The following is a 15,883-nucleotide window of genomic DNA, read 5'->3' as shown; positions in this document are numbered from 1 at the left end:
CTGTGGATTTCTCGATAACCTGGTTAATGACATGGATGTGATCCATTGTAGAGTAACCTTTCCTGAAGCCAGCCTGCTCCCTTGGTTGACTGAAGTCCAGTGTTGTACTTATTCTATCGGAGATTATTTTGGTAAATATTTTATATAATACTGGTAGTAAGCTAATGGGCCTATAACTTTTTTAGTTCTTTAACGTCGCCCTTTTTGTGGATTAGTATAATGTTTGCATTCTTCCATATTTCTGGGACCCTTGCAGTTGATAGACATTTCGTATTGAGAGCCGCCAGTTTTCCTAGCATTATGTTTCCTCCATCTTTGATTAAATCGACTGTTATTCCATCCTCTCCTGCCGCTTTTCCCCATATCATGCCTTGCAAGGCCTTTCTGACCTCATCTCTTGTTAAAGGAGTAGTTTCTGTATACTGTTCATTATGGTTTTGAATAGTTCTCCTGAGTCGTCTGGGTAGTTTTCTGGGAACGCAGCGAGCCTAAGCACTAGAGAGACGGGAGTTGTATGCCTCATTTAACCTGTAGTGGTGCCTTCTTCGATCAGTCGGACATATTTTGAACATTTCGCGTTTGTAAGAAATTGGCGGCTCTGCTACCGCCGCGGTCGCAATACAATTCTCTGGAATAAAAACACGAGTAAGCAAGAAAGAATAAGAACAGATGTAGACGAAAGGGATGGATGCATATATGATGGTTCTGACATGCTGAAAATCTGTGTGTTAACTTTGCAGCTAGGTGTCGTTGCTTGTTTTCCCTTATTGTTTGACCCTTTGTGCAGTTGTCGAATATTGATAAATGGTGTGATTTGATTAATATTGCTAAATGATTAATGAAAAGAATAATGATAAATGATAAAGCCACAGATGGAGCATTTCCAGTGAATTGTTAAGCCATGTTGCTGGCCGTAATGACGACCAATCTGCGCTCTGATAAACCGCATAGATGGTACTCAACTGGAGAAACCGGGTAGTCTATGACCTGGACATTTGTGGCCATAAGTAAGAAAGACAACAGAAAAAAAAAAGAAAATTCAACAAGTGTGTTAAGGAAAATTGCAAGAGGCCCCCGTGTGGATGCTCGTGGCGAAGATATGTAATTCTCTGTGATAATGATAAACTAAAAAAACTTTTTTTTGCGTTTTACATGTATTTGAATAGGCCGCGTCGGAGTTGGGCCCGAGCTAAAGCTTCCTCTTACGATTACTAACCCCACTAGGTTTGCTTCTAATTATAATCTCTTGTTACAATCCATTTGCACTAACCATGGTAAAGAAACATTCCATTCACTACAATTACACTTTCGAATAGTTTGCCTGTTCCACTTGAGACCCTCTTACATAGGGGCACTTTAAATTTTCATTAAAATATTTGCTACTAGCTTCATATAATTTGCCCCATTAAATGTTTACGGTTTTAATTAGGCACTGTTCCTGCCTTGTACTTTCATCACTTTTTTTTTTCACAATTCTTACACTGCACCAGTAAATTTTTTTTCTTTGCTCTTATTTATCTGCATCTAAACATTGTATACTTCTGTATACTAGATTCTACTTCTGTAGACTATTTGTAAGCTAGATTTATGTATTTTTTTTGTGTGTATGAATAAACTCAAACTTCACTTCTTGCCACTTCCATTGTTTTTTACCTTTATATTTATTTAACATTTATATTTATGGTGCTCTTTGTTCATACCTGGCCCTTGCACCACTAAACAACACACATTCATTCATTAACATTTATATTTCTTGTGTTTGATCATTTATTAGTTCATTCTGCTGATGTGCTGCCGACCTTGAGAAATTGTATGTTTTGTTTTAATTTCTAACCAAGGTTTCCATTCTCACGGTCACTACTCTGGGACCCTTATCTGTATGCATGCATCTTGTAACTATGGTTTTTGTGAATAAACTCAAAACTAAAATAAGCTCTAGATGAAAGGTAACTGAGTAATACTTGTTGGGGGGCTAGTTGGTGCATGTTTCCAGAAGAGGGTTATAGCGCCGAAAAAACACAACACACAGCAAGCGAGACGGGACAGGCGCGGACAGACGGTTGCGCCTGTCCCGTCTCGCTTGCTGTGTGTTGTGTTTTTTCGGCGCTATAACCCTCTTCTGGAAAGCTCTAGATGCTACATTTCTGGTGCATTTTCAAGAAAGGCCATGGAATGACCTTTCTAACAGTGATAGACATACAGCGCGAGGCTTTATTCATGAGTGTGAATGACTGGTTTTCTAGGGCACAAATATGAATAAAATTTTGCTGTCATAATGCTGGATTCTGGCACAACAAAGGATTGTGAACCGAAAAGTGCAAAAATGTGAAGATTCATTTCTTGCACTGTTTTGCCTGTTAAGTGAAATTGGCCTGCATTACGAAGCCGTTCCAAGTTAAATTCAAAGCTTTCTACTGGGGCATTCAAAGCTGCTTAGTGAAACTGATGGTAATATGTATTACATTTATAAAATATGACCACTACTGCTACCAAATATGATAAGAGAATTTTTTTTGTAGCCGTGTTTTAGATGCAGTTAAAATTAGCAAAATGTGGTGTAATTTGTGCTGCTGATTAGGGATAGGACCCTGAGTGCTCAATGTGCAATTTTTGTTTCCTTACCTTAGCTCATCCAGAAAAGCTTATCTTACAAAAAAAAAAAAAAAAAAAAGCCCTTGTCTTACCAAACTTAGCACATGTATCATATACTAGTGCTAGTGAGCTTCTCAGCACAGAACACCGCAAATAAGTTTGGATGAAACGTTTGCATGCCTAATTTACATAAGAATGACTTTCCAGACCCCATATGAGAACCGGATCTACAGCCTGCGTGTGGAATGTGGATCCCAGTATCCAGATGAACCACCTTGTGTCAAGTTCATTTCTAAGATCAAGATGGTTGGCATCAGTGAGAGCAATGGTGGTGTGAGTATATTTTTTAAATGTTTGTGATATTTATTTTATTAGTTGCCAGACTAAATCTCCACACTTCAAATTTATTGTAGCATCATGGCTAAGTTCAAAGTTTAACTTTCAAGCTTATTTGGAGGAGACCATCACATGTTGAACATCTCCTTTGGGTATCAGAAGCTGCAGCTGACGTGTCTCAAGAGTAATTTTTAATATGGAAATATTCCTATTGGTCAGTCTATCAGAAGGCGCATTGACCAGATGACACTTAGAATCAGATGACCTCATCGTCATAAATCATAAATGCATGTCATCTCCGTTGACGTGAGTGAAAAAAAGCAGACTTTTTCTCTAGTTTGAATAGTCAGAGAATGTGATGCCACTGTTATTTCCCCTTCAGTCTAAAATTATGATACCATCAATAAATCTATTGATCACATAATTGTATTCTAACACGCTGCATTAAATATTGATTTATTGTTAGTCAGTCATGTTGTGTCTTTCCATAAAAGGAATGGGATCACTGACTCAGACCACGCACGCAAGTCATTTATCGGCTGCAAACATTGTAACAAAGGAAAACATAGTCTTTCACCATTGCTGACGGAATGTGACATGTTGAACATAGTGTAAACATGGTAGTGCCTTCAGTAAAGTGGATGTATGTAGCAATACACTATGCACACAAAAGTGAAATGAAGTCATATTGGGTAAGTAGAGGGTTGAATTCACTCACAGTTAAATGGCCATGTTTTTTTCCGTGCGATTGCCGGACAGAACTCGATATCAAGTCACATACACAAATGTGCACACTGCGACTGAAGGAGTATCAAATAATGATGCAGCGAACTGTTTTTGGATTTGATTTGAAGAGGACACATGTGCAGCATGCATAAAGAGCCTCAAGTAATGCAATGCCGCAAATGTGGCGGCCATGAATAAAGTTGCCACCATGTTGACTGGCACAAAACCGCAACTTTGGTTGCCAACTGCTGACGAAGTGGTGGTGATTAGGCCTAGTGGCCTTAGCAGTGCAGCTGGTGGAGTGGCCGATGGCAAGCTGTCGTGGGAAGCTTGCCATCAATATATTCGCTCTCTTAAATCTCATCGACAATCGAGCGTGGGTTCAGATGCACAGGCTAGACTGACAGCAGTAATAGCAGAGTACGGATCGACGTGCAGACCCCTGCATGTCCCAAAAGCATGTCAGCAGGGGTGTGCTCGGGGATCGTTGCCCCCCTCCCCACTTATACCTGCGTGTATGCTTATAATGAATATTGGATATGAAGTTTTTTCATGTCCTAAGTGATTTCACTATAACAGGGTTCAGCTCTAATTTCTTACAGCCGAGGTCGCACTTGTCTGCTTCTCTCGAATGCAAGCGTATAAGCGTTATTGTGTTCAATTATTACATATTCTTATTAAACAAATTTTCCACAGTGCTTTTAGTGCAATCGTGTAAGCACTGCAGGATTGAGCATCTTAAGAGGACAGCACGTTTTCCATGCACTAGTTAAAGAAATGTACCATAAACATCAGTTCTCGGTCCTTTCTTTGAGGCCTCCTTTACCAAATTTAGTAAAACTGCACAACACTGCTAAGTTTCCTTGGCTGATTGCAAGTATGCAATCAATTTTTGTAATAGGCTAATCAGTTCTAAAATTACTTAAAAATAAATTACTATTATTTCCAGGAAGAATGGAGCAAGGACTACTTGCCAAAATATTGCTTTAGGCAAATAGCTTGATACTAGGAAGCATGATGTTCAAATTGGTAGGAATAGTTTTTTGGTATAACAAGTATTAATGGTCATAGAGCACTTTGAAGTGTTGTGTTCAAAGTGTAGCTAGCTCATTATTTAATGTACAACCAAGAAAAACTAAATTAGAATGAGAATTTTGAAAATCTGCTCCTACCCTGTGTACATTAAGCATTTAGCTACATGCTGACGTAAAATATTATGATTCTAGGTGCCCTGATGGCCGAGATGTCACTCCTGAGATTGCATGAAGCCCAAAATTTGTACTTTGTGAAAAAAAAAAAGCTCAATTTTAATTTAATACTGCAATAAAATATTGAAATATTTACATTGCTAGATGTTTAGTGGCCACTGGGGATATAATCAGTCTGCCTAGAGCTATACAAATATCATCTTTAAAAAATCAATTTTTTCTTTCATATTTTTTGGTCTCTTAAGACCTATCTGTGCTGCCTTTGGTGCGACATGGCACAGTGGGACACTAGAGCAGAAAACAAGCTTCATGTGATTAAACCAGCACTAGGCAAATGAATTCAAGTAGACACCAAGAATCAATCAATCAATCGATCAATGTTCTATTTCCAACGAAAACTTGTTGGGGGTCCTCCAGGCGAAAAGCAGCGACATACAGCTTGAATGTGCCTGGAGGCCCTCACATGGCAGCAGTAAGTCAACATTTGAAAACACTAATCTGTTACAATATACAAATACAATGGGTCACATTTACATTAATTACAAAGATCACATTTCAAAAATATGTTTACAAAACTACACTCTAATCTGTTTTCGAGTCAAGGTACTTATGGTAACATTTTCTTTCCCAAATTTATTTAACAGTGAAGGTAGCATGTGTCTTAGCGACTGCATGAGGAAATTTGTGCATCTGTGTGGTACGAACCACCTGTCTTTGCTGCGGGTACGTGCATCACTACTTTCATATTCATGTCGTAACGTATGTTTTAAAAATGCTTTAGAATTTTCGGACCCGAAGGAAAAAGAATGCAGTAGCTGGTATTCATAAAGGTTAGTTACTCGTATTATGTTATAACTCTCAAAAAGTTGCACAGTAGAATGGAAATGAGGTACATTCGCTGCATGTCGAAGTGCTCGTTTTTGAAGTTGAAGAAGTGCATGAAGGTTACGTTTCGTGGTGGTAGCCCATACAAGCGCACAATAATTCAGATGCGATTCAAACAAGGCATAATATATCTGCAACTTTACTTTCTCTGGAAAAAAATGACTGCAACGGGACAATGCACCTGCGGCAGATGACAATGATTGCATAACTAGTTCAATGCGATATGTCCAGTTCATATCTTCAGAAAACGTAACGTCCAATACTTTATATTTGGTTATAATCTCAATGGGCGCGCCATCCAACAATAATTCTTGATTTAAATAAGACTGCCTGCCTCTTGCCTTGAATAATATGGCCTTTGATTTGGAGCTATTAATTGTTAGAGCGTTATCACGAGACTAACTCGACAAATTGGAAATGATACTGCTAGATCTCTGTAACAGATCATCAAGATCATTGCCAGAGACAAACAGGCTCGTATTGTCAGCGTATAGTACGATGGATGTGTCACTTACTACTTCAGCAATATTGTTTACAAATTATTAAATATTAAACAAAATCGGTCCCAAAACTCTACCCTGGGGCACACCTGATCTAATTTCCCTGTAAGAAGAGCAGTATTTTTTGATAGCAACACACTGCATCCGCCCAGACAGATAAGATTGAAACAACTGATTTACCATGCCACAGATACCATATCCTTCTAGTTCACTTAATAAAATTTGATGACTTAAACGATCAAATGCGTTGCTATAATCAATAAAAATACCCAATGTTAGTTTTCCCGCGTCAATGCTATTAATTATTAGCTCTTTTTGGCGTAACAAAGCTGTATCCATCCAGTCATCCTGTGCTAGCTAAGGATGAGACATGCTTGCCTCACACACAATTTTGTATTGGTGTGACCAAAAACATGCATGTGAGGTGTACCAGAAATCTATTTTAATCGGCTGCATTTTGAACATCTGCCCCCTATGCTAACAGAAGAAAGGGGGTTAACTGAGGGGCCCGATTTTTATTAGTCATATCATAAGAAGCCAACAAACACTTGACACCAAGGACAACATAGGGGAAATTACTTGTGCTTAATAAATGGAATAAAGAAACGATAAATTAATGGAAATGAAAGTGGATGAAAAAACAACTTGCCACAGGCGGGCAACGATCCCACAACCTTCGCATTTCGCGTGCGATGCTCTACCAATTGAGCTACCGTGGCGCCGTTTCCCCATCCTCTTTCTTGGGTATTTATGTTTCCTAGTAGAACCCTGGGAGTGTTAGCCAGCGCCACCACTCACAGACCTTGGCGGTGAATATGGAACATATTTTTTGCCGCAGGCATCATGAGAACGTGATCTTTTTGTGTGAAGGCAACTGGTCAATAAACCCACACATGCTACCTGAAGGCATCAATGTTGCCGGATTCGAGACCCTTGTTATGTAATAAACGAGAAGAACAAGTTAACGAAGGGGCTCAATTTTTTTATTAGTCATATCATAAGACGCCAACAAACACTGACACCAAGGACAACATAGAGGAAATTACTTGTGCTTAATAAATGGAATAAAGAAACCATAAATAAATGGAAATGAAAGTGGATGAAAAAACAACTTGCCGCAGTTAACCTATGTTACCCTATGTTAGCAGGTTACATAAAAGTATGCATACTTAGCATGTGAACTCACACCAATGCAACTGCTAGCTGCGGCAGTTTCGCGATTGTGCTGGGCGCATGGTAGCACGCTATGTATTAAAGGGGGTGTAATGCAGAGATTTTCGTGGACTGATATTTTAGTGCATGTTAAAGTACCCTGGGCATTTGAAATAAACCTAGTGTGGCGCTACAGTGTCTCTGTCTATATTGATGATTCCATTTAGTGGTGCTAGATCCATATAGGACAGAGCATGATGCATGCGACACAAGTGCTGAACTTCAACTAGGCTTTTGTCTTACATCCGTCTTGTCTTGTCTGAATTTGGTGCTCTTGAATCGTGTATCACAGTACCTCTAACTGCCCGAGCTTTTCTTGTTTTCTCAATCTGGGTGTAGTTTTGAGACATAAAACACAACCAGCCATATATTTATTGGAATGCAGAAGGCATTCGTTGACTTTTACAGAGAATATATACAAGTATGCTATGCAATACACACTATGTACTTCTAATAAAATAGTATTTAGAAAAATAATGTGTGCAGAGGCGCATAAGACTTTTAAAAAAGCATGTGTGTCCTGCACATACCTGTGTGTTTTCATGTATACATAGTACATGCTCCGGAACATAGTTTTCAAATTTTAGATAGCTACTGCCTTTCCTCGTGACCATTCTCTAGAAAGAAATCAATAGAGAGTTCTTGGCAGAAATTGGTACAATGACAAATGAAAACATGCTATGCTTGATAGATTCTTTGGTTTACATTGCCTTATATCTCCAGCACTAAGTCTGCAAATGTACTGTGCATTTATTCATCCTCACCTATGACATGCTGACAAACGTAAGCCGCAGTGTGATTAGCCAGCAAACTCGTCGCGGCACCCCGCGGCGGCCGTGGTATCTATACTATGTAGCAGACCGCAGCTACTTACAACTCTAGTGCGTATGCGCAGCGATTGCTGTGTGCGCAACAGGGCTTGAGTGCATGCTTGTGCCCATGTGCTTTCAGTCTGACCATGCAACATGGTGCGTACCGGCTTTGTCTTTCACCAGCTTGACCGACGGTTAGTAGGCACATCCAACTTGTATATTTTTAAGTGCTATCAATAAGTCTGCCAAGTCTACCAGAAGTCAGCGAGCGCTGGTAAGTGTGCATGTGGTCTGACCTTAAGTTTCATGTGGTTTGAGGCCAAAAAAATTTAATTATGGGGTTTTACGTGCCAAAACCACTTTCTGATTATGAGGCATGCCGTAGTGGAAGACTCCGGAAATTTCGACCACCTGGGGTTCTTTAACGTGCACCTAAACGTAAGTACACAGGTGTTTTCGCATTCCGCCTCCATTGAAATGCGACCGCCGTGGCCAGGATTCGATCCCAGGACCTCGTGCTCAGCAGCCTAACACTATAGCCACTGAGCAACCACAGCGGATGGGTTCGAGGCTAGTTGAGGCGTAGTTGAAATTGCAAGGCGCGATGACTATGAACCTGTTAAGCAAGGCGGCCAAAGTTTAAATCCTGTGTGGGTGGCCACAGCTGAGCGTGAGGAGGCGATAGTCGGCTTCTTCTGGAAGTACGTAATTATTGAAGTTCGAAAGTATATTTTCACTGTCTTCAGCCTGTTTATTAAACTTCGTCAATAAATATACACAGTAACAAGCAGAAGAAGTGTACTGATTCAAACACCCTTCTTGATGACGTCAGCTATTGGCCAATAGCAGTCATGTATGGGAATCCGCTTTATTACGAAGTAGAGAGTCCAGAAAAGAGTGAGGAGCACGCTTCTGTTAAAAAGAGAGCATTTGAGAGAAATTTGAGTTTGCGCTCCGCTTGCAAGCTTCACATGCTGCGCATGACTGCAGTACTTGGCTGAGATGTTCACAGCAGTGTGTGGTACTCTCGGACTAGTTATTTCATCAAGCTCAAGGGGTGGTTCAGGGCCCCTTTAAGTGCGAAGCAAAGACGTTTGAGCACTTCATGGAATTCTGCTAACCTTGCACGAGTAGGTAATGTACAAATTCACGGTCCGCCAAAATGGTAACCCACATTTGCAGTTCAGCAACACTTCATTGTTGATTGGTATGAAATGCATTGAATCCTATGGGCATTTGCCAAGGTTATAAAATATTTCGTTCTCGATATATTTCATCATCATGGGTTTCGTCATTTCAGAATCGTTATCCCAGGGTTGTCATGCCAACATTGTCATACTGCCTTCATTGTTCCTTCAACATCATTCTTTCATAATTCTTCATAGTCACTGCATTGCCATACAGTGTTCGTGCAGTCATGGTTGACCGTGGCGAGTAAGTGTCATTGCAAAGTGGGCCGATCCGGGGAACAGTGTATGTCGCATGAAGCTGAAGCAATGGAAATTTCGAAATCACCACTACAGATTCTAAATTAAAGACAAAAATAAAGGAAGAACTGAGGACAACAGGTGCTCTGATTGGTATTTGTGGGTGACGCGGCTCAAGGCCTGAGTGCCAACATCTGATGAACAGGTCGTCTGCTTCCCAAGTTGCACACCCTCGAGGTATGTCAATATCATGGTAAAAGCTTAGGAATCCTTTCAATGCGAGTCTGGAGTGTGGTATCCATCGCTTAGCCGATGTGAACGCTGCCGACGTACTCGCACGAGCGAACATGAAAATGAAGTTTGTTTGACCCTCGGAAATTGTGTGATTGTCGTAGAGGTAAGTGCGAAAGGAAATGTGCTACTCATGTCACTCGGTGCGACAACAGCTGTGCATAGCCATCTAGTACACTGTAGCACAGCAACGGGAGTAGCCACCGTGAACTCAGCCTTAAGCTGAGTGATAACCTCTGAGTTTGGCGCATCGTGTGCGCCAAAATTAGAAGTAGTGTGGTGTCCACGTGTACACCCAAAATAAAATTTCAATTGCGTGCCACGGTGACGTTCAGTAAGCAGGCACCACTCTACTCCGCCGTAGCCTTTGGAGTGGAAAGCATTGAAGGACAGGGAGCACTGCAAAAAGGATATAAGGTGATCTTTGATTGCCAATAACTCTGCTTCTGCTGAATGTATTCAAGTAATTTTTGAGGCGAAGTATTTCTGTAATATAATGTACTTTAATGTCAAATGCATTTTTCGACTTCAATGAAAAGTAGTTCAGAACCCCTTTAAGTAATGTGCCCCTGTGTTAACTGGCATGCCACTCTGGCAGGTGGAGAAGCGCAGCCTGAGTGTGCTCAACCGCTGGCAGAGGAACTACTCCATCAAGACGGTGCTGCAGGAGTTGAGGCGTGCCATGACCCTCAAGGAGAACCAGAGGATGGCCCAGCCACCTGAAGGATCCACCTTTTGAAAGAGTGGTGCTCTCCTCTTCTGTACTGGGCTGCTGCTGCCACCGCTACCACCACCGCTCTGTCTCTGTGTCTCATTTTGGACTTCTCTTTGTGCCCTCCGTTTGATTTCCTTGAAACCGCAAACATGGCAGTTTTCTCTCCTTTAATTTTTTTTTTTTAATGAAGCTGCTTGTCTGATAAACCTTCCCCACCTTCCTCCCCATCTGCTTTTAGTGAGCACACATACTGTTCTTCCTAAATGGAGGAGATAACCACATCTGCGGCCACAGCTAAAATTTCTTCCTGTTCTTTCCTCCCAGATATCTGCTCTTGAGTGTACTTTTGTGTTACATGGAGAGTTTCCTTTTTTCTTTCTGTTATTCTTTGTTCACAATGTGCACATATGGCTCCGAAGAACCTTTCGCCTTTCTCCTATTTTGGATTTGAGCGCTAGTGGCACTTAAAATTCTTTTGTAACTGCACCTTTAAAGCAAAAATGACAAGCTTTTCCCTTTCCTCAATAAGCAAGCACAGCCTTAGAACATTGGGACTTTATGTTGCCATGTTTGCAATAGAGACCAGTCTTGTCTTTAAACTTGCTAACTGAAATATGCAGGAAAGGAAATAAAGAAAAAGCAGGCTATTTTGAAGTGGTAAACATTCTTCATATACATTTTACACTTTCTTTTTGGTTTAGGGGCTGGCCATGAACTTGCCCTGTACTCATAGGTTCCCTTCCTTCCCAAGTGCATGAAGGGAGCTCACTGTGTAGGAAATGGTAGCGGAACACAAGATGCTCATCTGGCAGGTTGACATCCATCAAATGTTGGATATCTCAGCCTTGAGCATTACTGAAGCAATCTACGCGTTTGGTAAGGAAAGCCTTTTGACCAGTGTTTTGCTACAGTGCTCTCTTCTCTGCCAGAGTTCGGCATGATATTATGTGCATGTGCAAGATGTGTATTGTCCTTAACTGCTGATCTGCACAAAAACACATGTTGAAGAGTTGCAGTGAAGGTAGTGTGCACATGGCGTGCCTTGAGTTGTATGCCAACTGTGGCCATAAGTACGATGTTTGTCAGCAGCTTTCATGAAATAGTAAATTCCATTAAGCTTTGGTTCAGATGAGCTCTTCACACAGACTTTGACACATTTTGGAGACAAAGTAACTTGCCAGTGAATGGTGTTTCGTTGTACTTCCGATATATAACTTATTTTTACTAAATGAGTTCTGCAGAAGTCCGTGAAGTGAAGGCAGCTTGAGAAAGGAAAATATGCCTGCCATCTGGCTGTAGCTGAATGCTACAAAAGGAACCAGCTTAGTTTCCTGTAAAGCAAACACTGTAGTTGACAAAAAACAGCCTGGGCCAGAAATTCTGCCTGGGGCCACCACATCAGAGCAGCTTCTCCACTTTTCAGATTCTGCAGAACTCATTTCGTTAATATAACACTTCAATCTTCCATTTGTCGATTGATGTGACTTAGCACTACCATCTGCTAGCCTTCTGGATAGCTCAGTTGGCAGAGTCTGACTGCACCACCCTGGCAGTGGTCCTGGGTTTGATTCCCAGATCAGGATATTTTTCTACTACCAAATTTGGTTTTCAAGAAACTGAGCTGGTTTCAACTTGTAGCATTCTGCTACAGTCGGGTGGAAGGTAATTTATTTTGGGACTACTCCACATGGCACTAACTTAATTTCAGTGCAATGTGACATATTATTATCGTTTTCTCCTTTTACTTTTTTATACCTGCTGTGGGTGTTGTAGATTTTCTGGGCTGACTGAGATTTAGTTGTGTGTAGGTGCAGTGCACACTGCATCAAGTTATTTTTGTTATGTAGCTGCCAAGGAAATTGGGAATGAAAGCTAGTTACCTTATTTTTGTCTTGGTATTGCCTGCAGTCATGTGTAAGTATGATAGGTAATTGCACATGTAATGCAAAATTACTTTCTCTTTTTTTTTGTATGTGCGTGTGTGTGTGTGTGTGTTAAAGGGGTTCTGCAACACCTCTTCTTCAAAACTGAAAACATGTTGGAGTGAGTGCAATGCCTTTCAATGAATGTATCAAATTTTTCTGAAGGACCTAATAATAACAGATATAGAGAGCGTAGCTTTTACTTTTCCCATCCCTCCTCAACACGTTTCCTCTTAGCTCAGCTGGCATCGATACGAATGCCCTACCGTTCCTACATTTCCTTTTCCCATGGTGCACTTATGGTAACCTTTCAAGGTGGTGTCTGACAAAAGTGCCAAGGAGCTACAGTGGAGTGTTGACATAATGGGCAGGACTCATTTACAGCCACCGCTTCAGTGTTTGCTTGAAAATCGGAGGGGTGTGCATGCGTGTGCGATATTTCGCTCGGGAGCAACTCGTGATCAAGAACGATTGCGCAGTGCCTGGCATCTATAAGCTGTTGCATGGATCTATGACATAATGTGGAGCATAATAGAGGGTGACCTCAAAAGCCACAGGAGAGGGCCAGCAATTTTTTATACAAAATCGTGGGCTCCCTGCTACACGTGGCAGATAAATATCTGGCTCGCATGTTCATAGCAGCACTACCTACAAATCACTGCAGTTTTATTAGCAGTTCGAAAAGTGTTGCAGTGCCCCTTTAACATCAGGAGAGAAAGAAATGCATGTAAAGTTTGTGTACTCTGAGGGAGTGACATAATAAAGTGTTTTTGATTGCTTCAAAGCTGTGTTGCTTTTAGGCATAGAGGTCTTTAAACATGGTTCAGGACAACATTCTTTTGGGCTAGGTGGTGCATACTTGAATTGGGAAGGAACAGCGCCAACTAAGACAATCACGAGAGGGAGAATGACACGGGACAAGCGCCAGTCGTTCTCCCTCTTAGTTGGCGCTGTTCCTTCCAAATACGAGGTCTTTAAAGCAAGCTGTTTCAGACATTTATTGACAAATAATGATCAATGCAATACATTCGTTTCATTTTTTATGTTTGTCATGCTTGGGTTGAACATAGCTGTGGTTCTTGCTTTGAATTCCAAGTGACAAAGGTTTAGAAGTTTGTGGCGAACACTGAATATAATTTTCACAGAATTTCTATTGTGATAAGGCCATTTCAAGTTCTTCTGGCAACTTGTGGATATAATGATGCATAAAGGCATTCACAGCCCTAAATATTACTTCACACATGGTATAAGTGCTTCTCTTCTGATATCTGAAGAAATGCAGCACATATACAGAAATTAGGATCGCACACCTATCATTTGAGACTTTTGATTTCTTGATACATACTGTCACTAATGCTCCTTCATAAAATCTCTTAAAGCACTTGATAGCAGTCCATGGCCTTGCTATCTCTTTAAATTTAATGCGTCGGTGTACAGTGAAACCTTGTTAAACCGTAGTTTGCCGGAGCTCGGGAAAGGTACGTACTAAACGGTAGTACTGTTTAACCGAATAGCATGAGATCGCCCACTGACCTGTCGAAAACGGAACTCAGAGAAAGTGCGATGAAAGGGGAAAAAACATGCAGTATTTATTCACTTCGCGCGACAAAAGCGTTATTTTCGTTTGATGCCGCGGCGGCCTAGCACGCCGACGACAGCGGCCTCAAACTTACTGAAGCTGCGTGCCAGCTTTTCAGCCAGCCCCCTCTTCTCGGCAAACACTCGCATGGCAGATTCCTCGTTGGCATTACGTATTCACCGTGCACGTGCGCAGTAGTGCTGCAGAAGTCCCGGGGGCGCCTTTTTCACTACGGGTGCCGGAGTTTGGAATAATTTTCATTTGGAATAGAGTTACATTATCGCGCCCCTATTGTCGTTGCGACGATTGCATTCATGAGGCTGACGCAACGCGCAGCTTAGGCCACTGTCGGGCCTGAATCGCCCGTGCTATCGCTTTCCGTGTCGTCCTCGTCACTGTCGCTAGTCGACACTTCGGCAACAACAGAGGCAACGATGGCGAAAAGTCGAACCTCGTAGCCGACATATCTTCGCGGTCGGAGCAGCGCTGCCGAGCAACTTCTTCGCATTCCAAATGCCACACAATGTAGTCAACAGCAGATCCCTGTTGCGTGTCAGCGCAGACTTCTTCGTGTCACGTTCGATAGCACGGACGATGTCTAATTTTTCTTCTATGCTGAGCACCCGGCGTCTTTTTTATCCAAGCTTCGGAACGACGCGAGTCCTCGCTTGCACGACGCCATAACGCTCTCTGGCACTGCGTCGAAATGATGTTGATGTGGCTTCACGCGCAAACGCACAGGGCGCTTGGAGGCCGTTGTTCTGCCGGGCCGCCCGATGGAGACGGCGCAGCGCAGTGTTTGCGCGACGAAAAGTTCAGACGCTACGTTTTAACCGATGCGTACACAGTAAGCTGGTACGGTTTATGCGGATACGAAACACATTATGTTCAATGGCCGCTGAGTCGGGGATTTGACTTTACTTCTTTTAAAACGAAACTACTGTTTAAGCGGGTATGGTTTAACGAGGTTTTACTGTATATCGAATTTGCACTGGTACAGAATGTCCATAATGGGTGTATTGAATTATTAGTACCATATTGCATGTAGCTCTGATTGTCGCACTACTGGAGTTACGGCACATCTGCAGTAATAAGACTGATAACCGCTTTTTAAAGTGCTATGACCACAAGTTTCAATTCGAAATTAGACGCCTTTTTGTGGAAGTTGTAGATTCATTTGGCAATCTGTGCCATGCCAGACTTGCAGTGTGTAAAATATTTTTTTAGCTTAATTTTTTCAGTTTATTTGATGACCCTCATGCAGTTGTATTTTAGAGTGCAGCTCTTAGGCACCAGTTCCCGCAGCGAGCGTCAGTGTCAGCAGTGTAACCGAGTGTGCGAGCACAGCGAAAGATGACAGAGCAATCGCGGAGCGGGAGATGAAAGTCGCGAGCCACCAACAGCGGAGACCAATGAGAGCGGCCCCTTCAGTGACGTGCGCACGGGGAACTGGTATCTGGCGGGCCCGTCCGACTGCTCGTTTCGTACTATCATCCGATTGTGTCAGCTCTCGCTCGTGCTTGTTTGGTTTGCTTAATTGGTCTGGTATCGTTTACGCTTGTTTTGATTCTCATGGTTTGTGATTTTTGTAATCTGATTCTATGCGCAACGCAAATTGTTTAGTACTTACTGGAAGCCATGCGGGCACCAGCGATTACACTGGAACCTTCGACAAGTC

At 41.9% G+C, this 15,883-nt stretch overlaps 2 protein-coding genes across 4 annotated transcripts in view; one reads left to right on the top strand and one right to left on the bottom strand.

The window, feature by feature from the left end:
- Uev1A (Ubiquitin-conjugating enzyme variant 1A) overlaps positions 1 to 11,351 on the top strand; it is a 62,815-nt gene extending 51,464 nt beyond the window's left edge. For all 3 annotated transcript variants that reach the window (XM_075703202.1, XM_075703206.1, XM_075703208.1), the window contains exons 3-4: positions 2,800 to 2,925; positions 10,588 to 11,351. In XM_075703202.1, the coding sequence (XP_075559317.1) occupies positions 2,800 to 2,925; positions 10,588 to 10,728 (267 nt within the window). In that variant the 3' untranslated portion in view covers positions 10,729 to 11,351. The remainder of the gene's footprint in view (positions 1 to 2,799; positions 2,926 to 10,587) is intronic.
- Positions 1 to 15,883, bottom strand: part of LOC142590758 (uncharacterized) — a 92,962-nt gene that overhangs the window by 38,090 nt on the left and 38,989 nt on the right. The gene's annotated exons all lie outside the window — the stretch shown is intronic.

Source organism: Dermacentor variabilis, chromosome 1 (genome assembly GCF_050947875.1).
Source record: "Dermacentor variabilis isolate Ectoservices chromosome 1, ASM5094787v1, whole genome shotgun sequence".
NCBI lineage: Eukaryota > Metazoa > Arthropoda > Arachnida > Ixodida > Ixodidae > Dermacentor > Dermacentor variabilis.
Note: the sequence above shows the minus strand (reverse complement) of the source record. Positions and strands in the feature narration are given on the sequence as shown.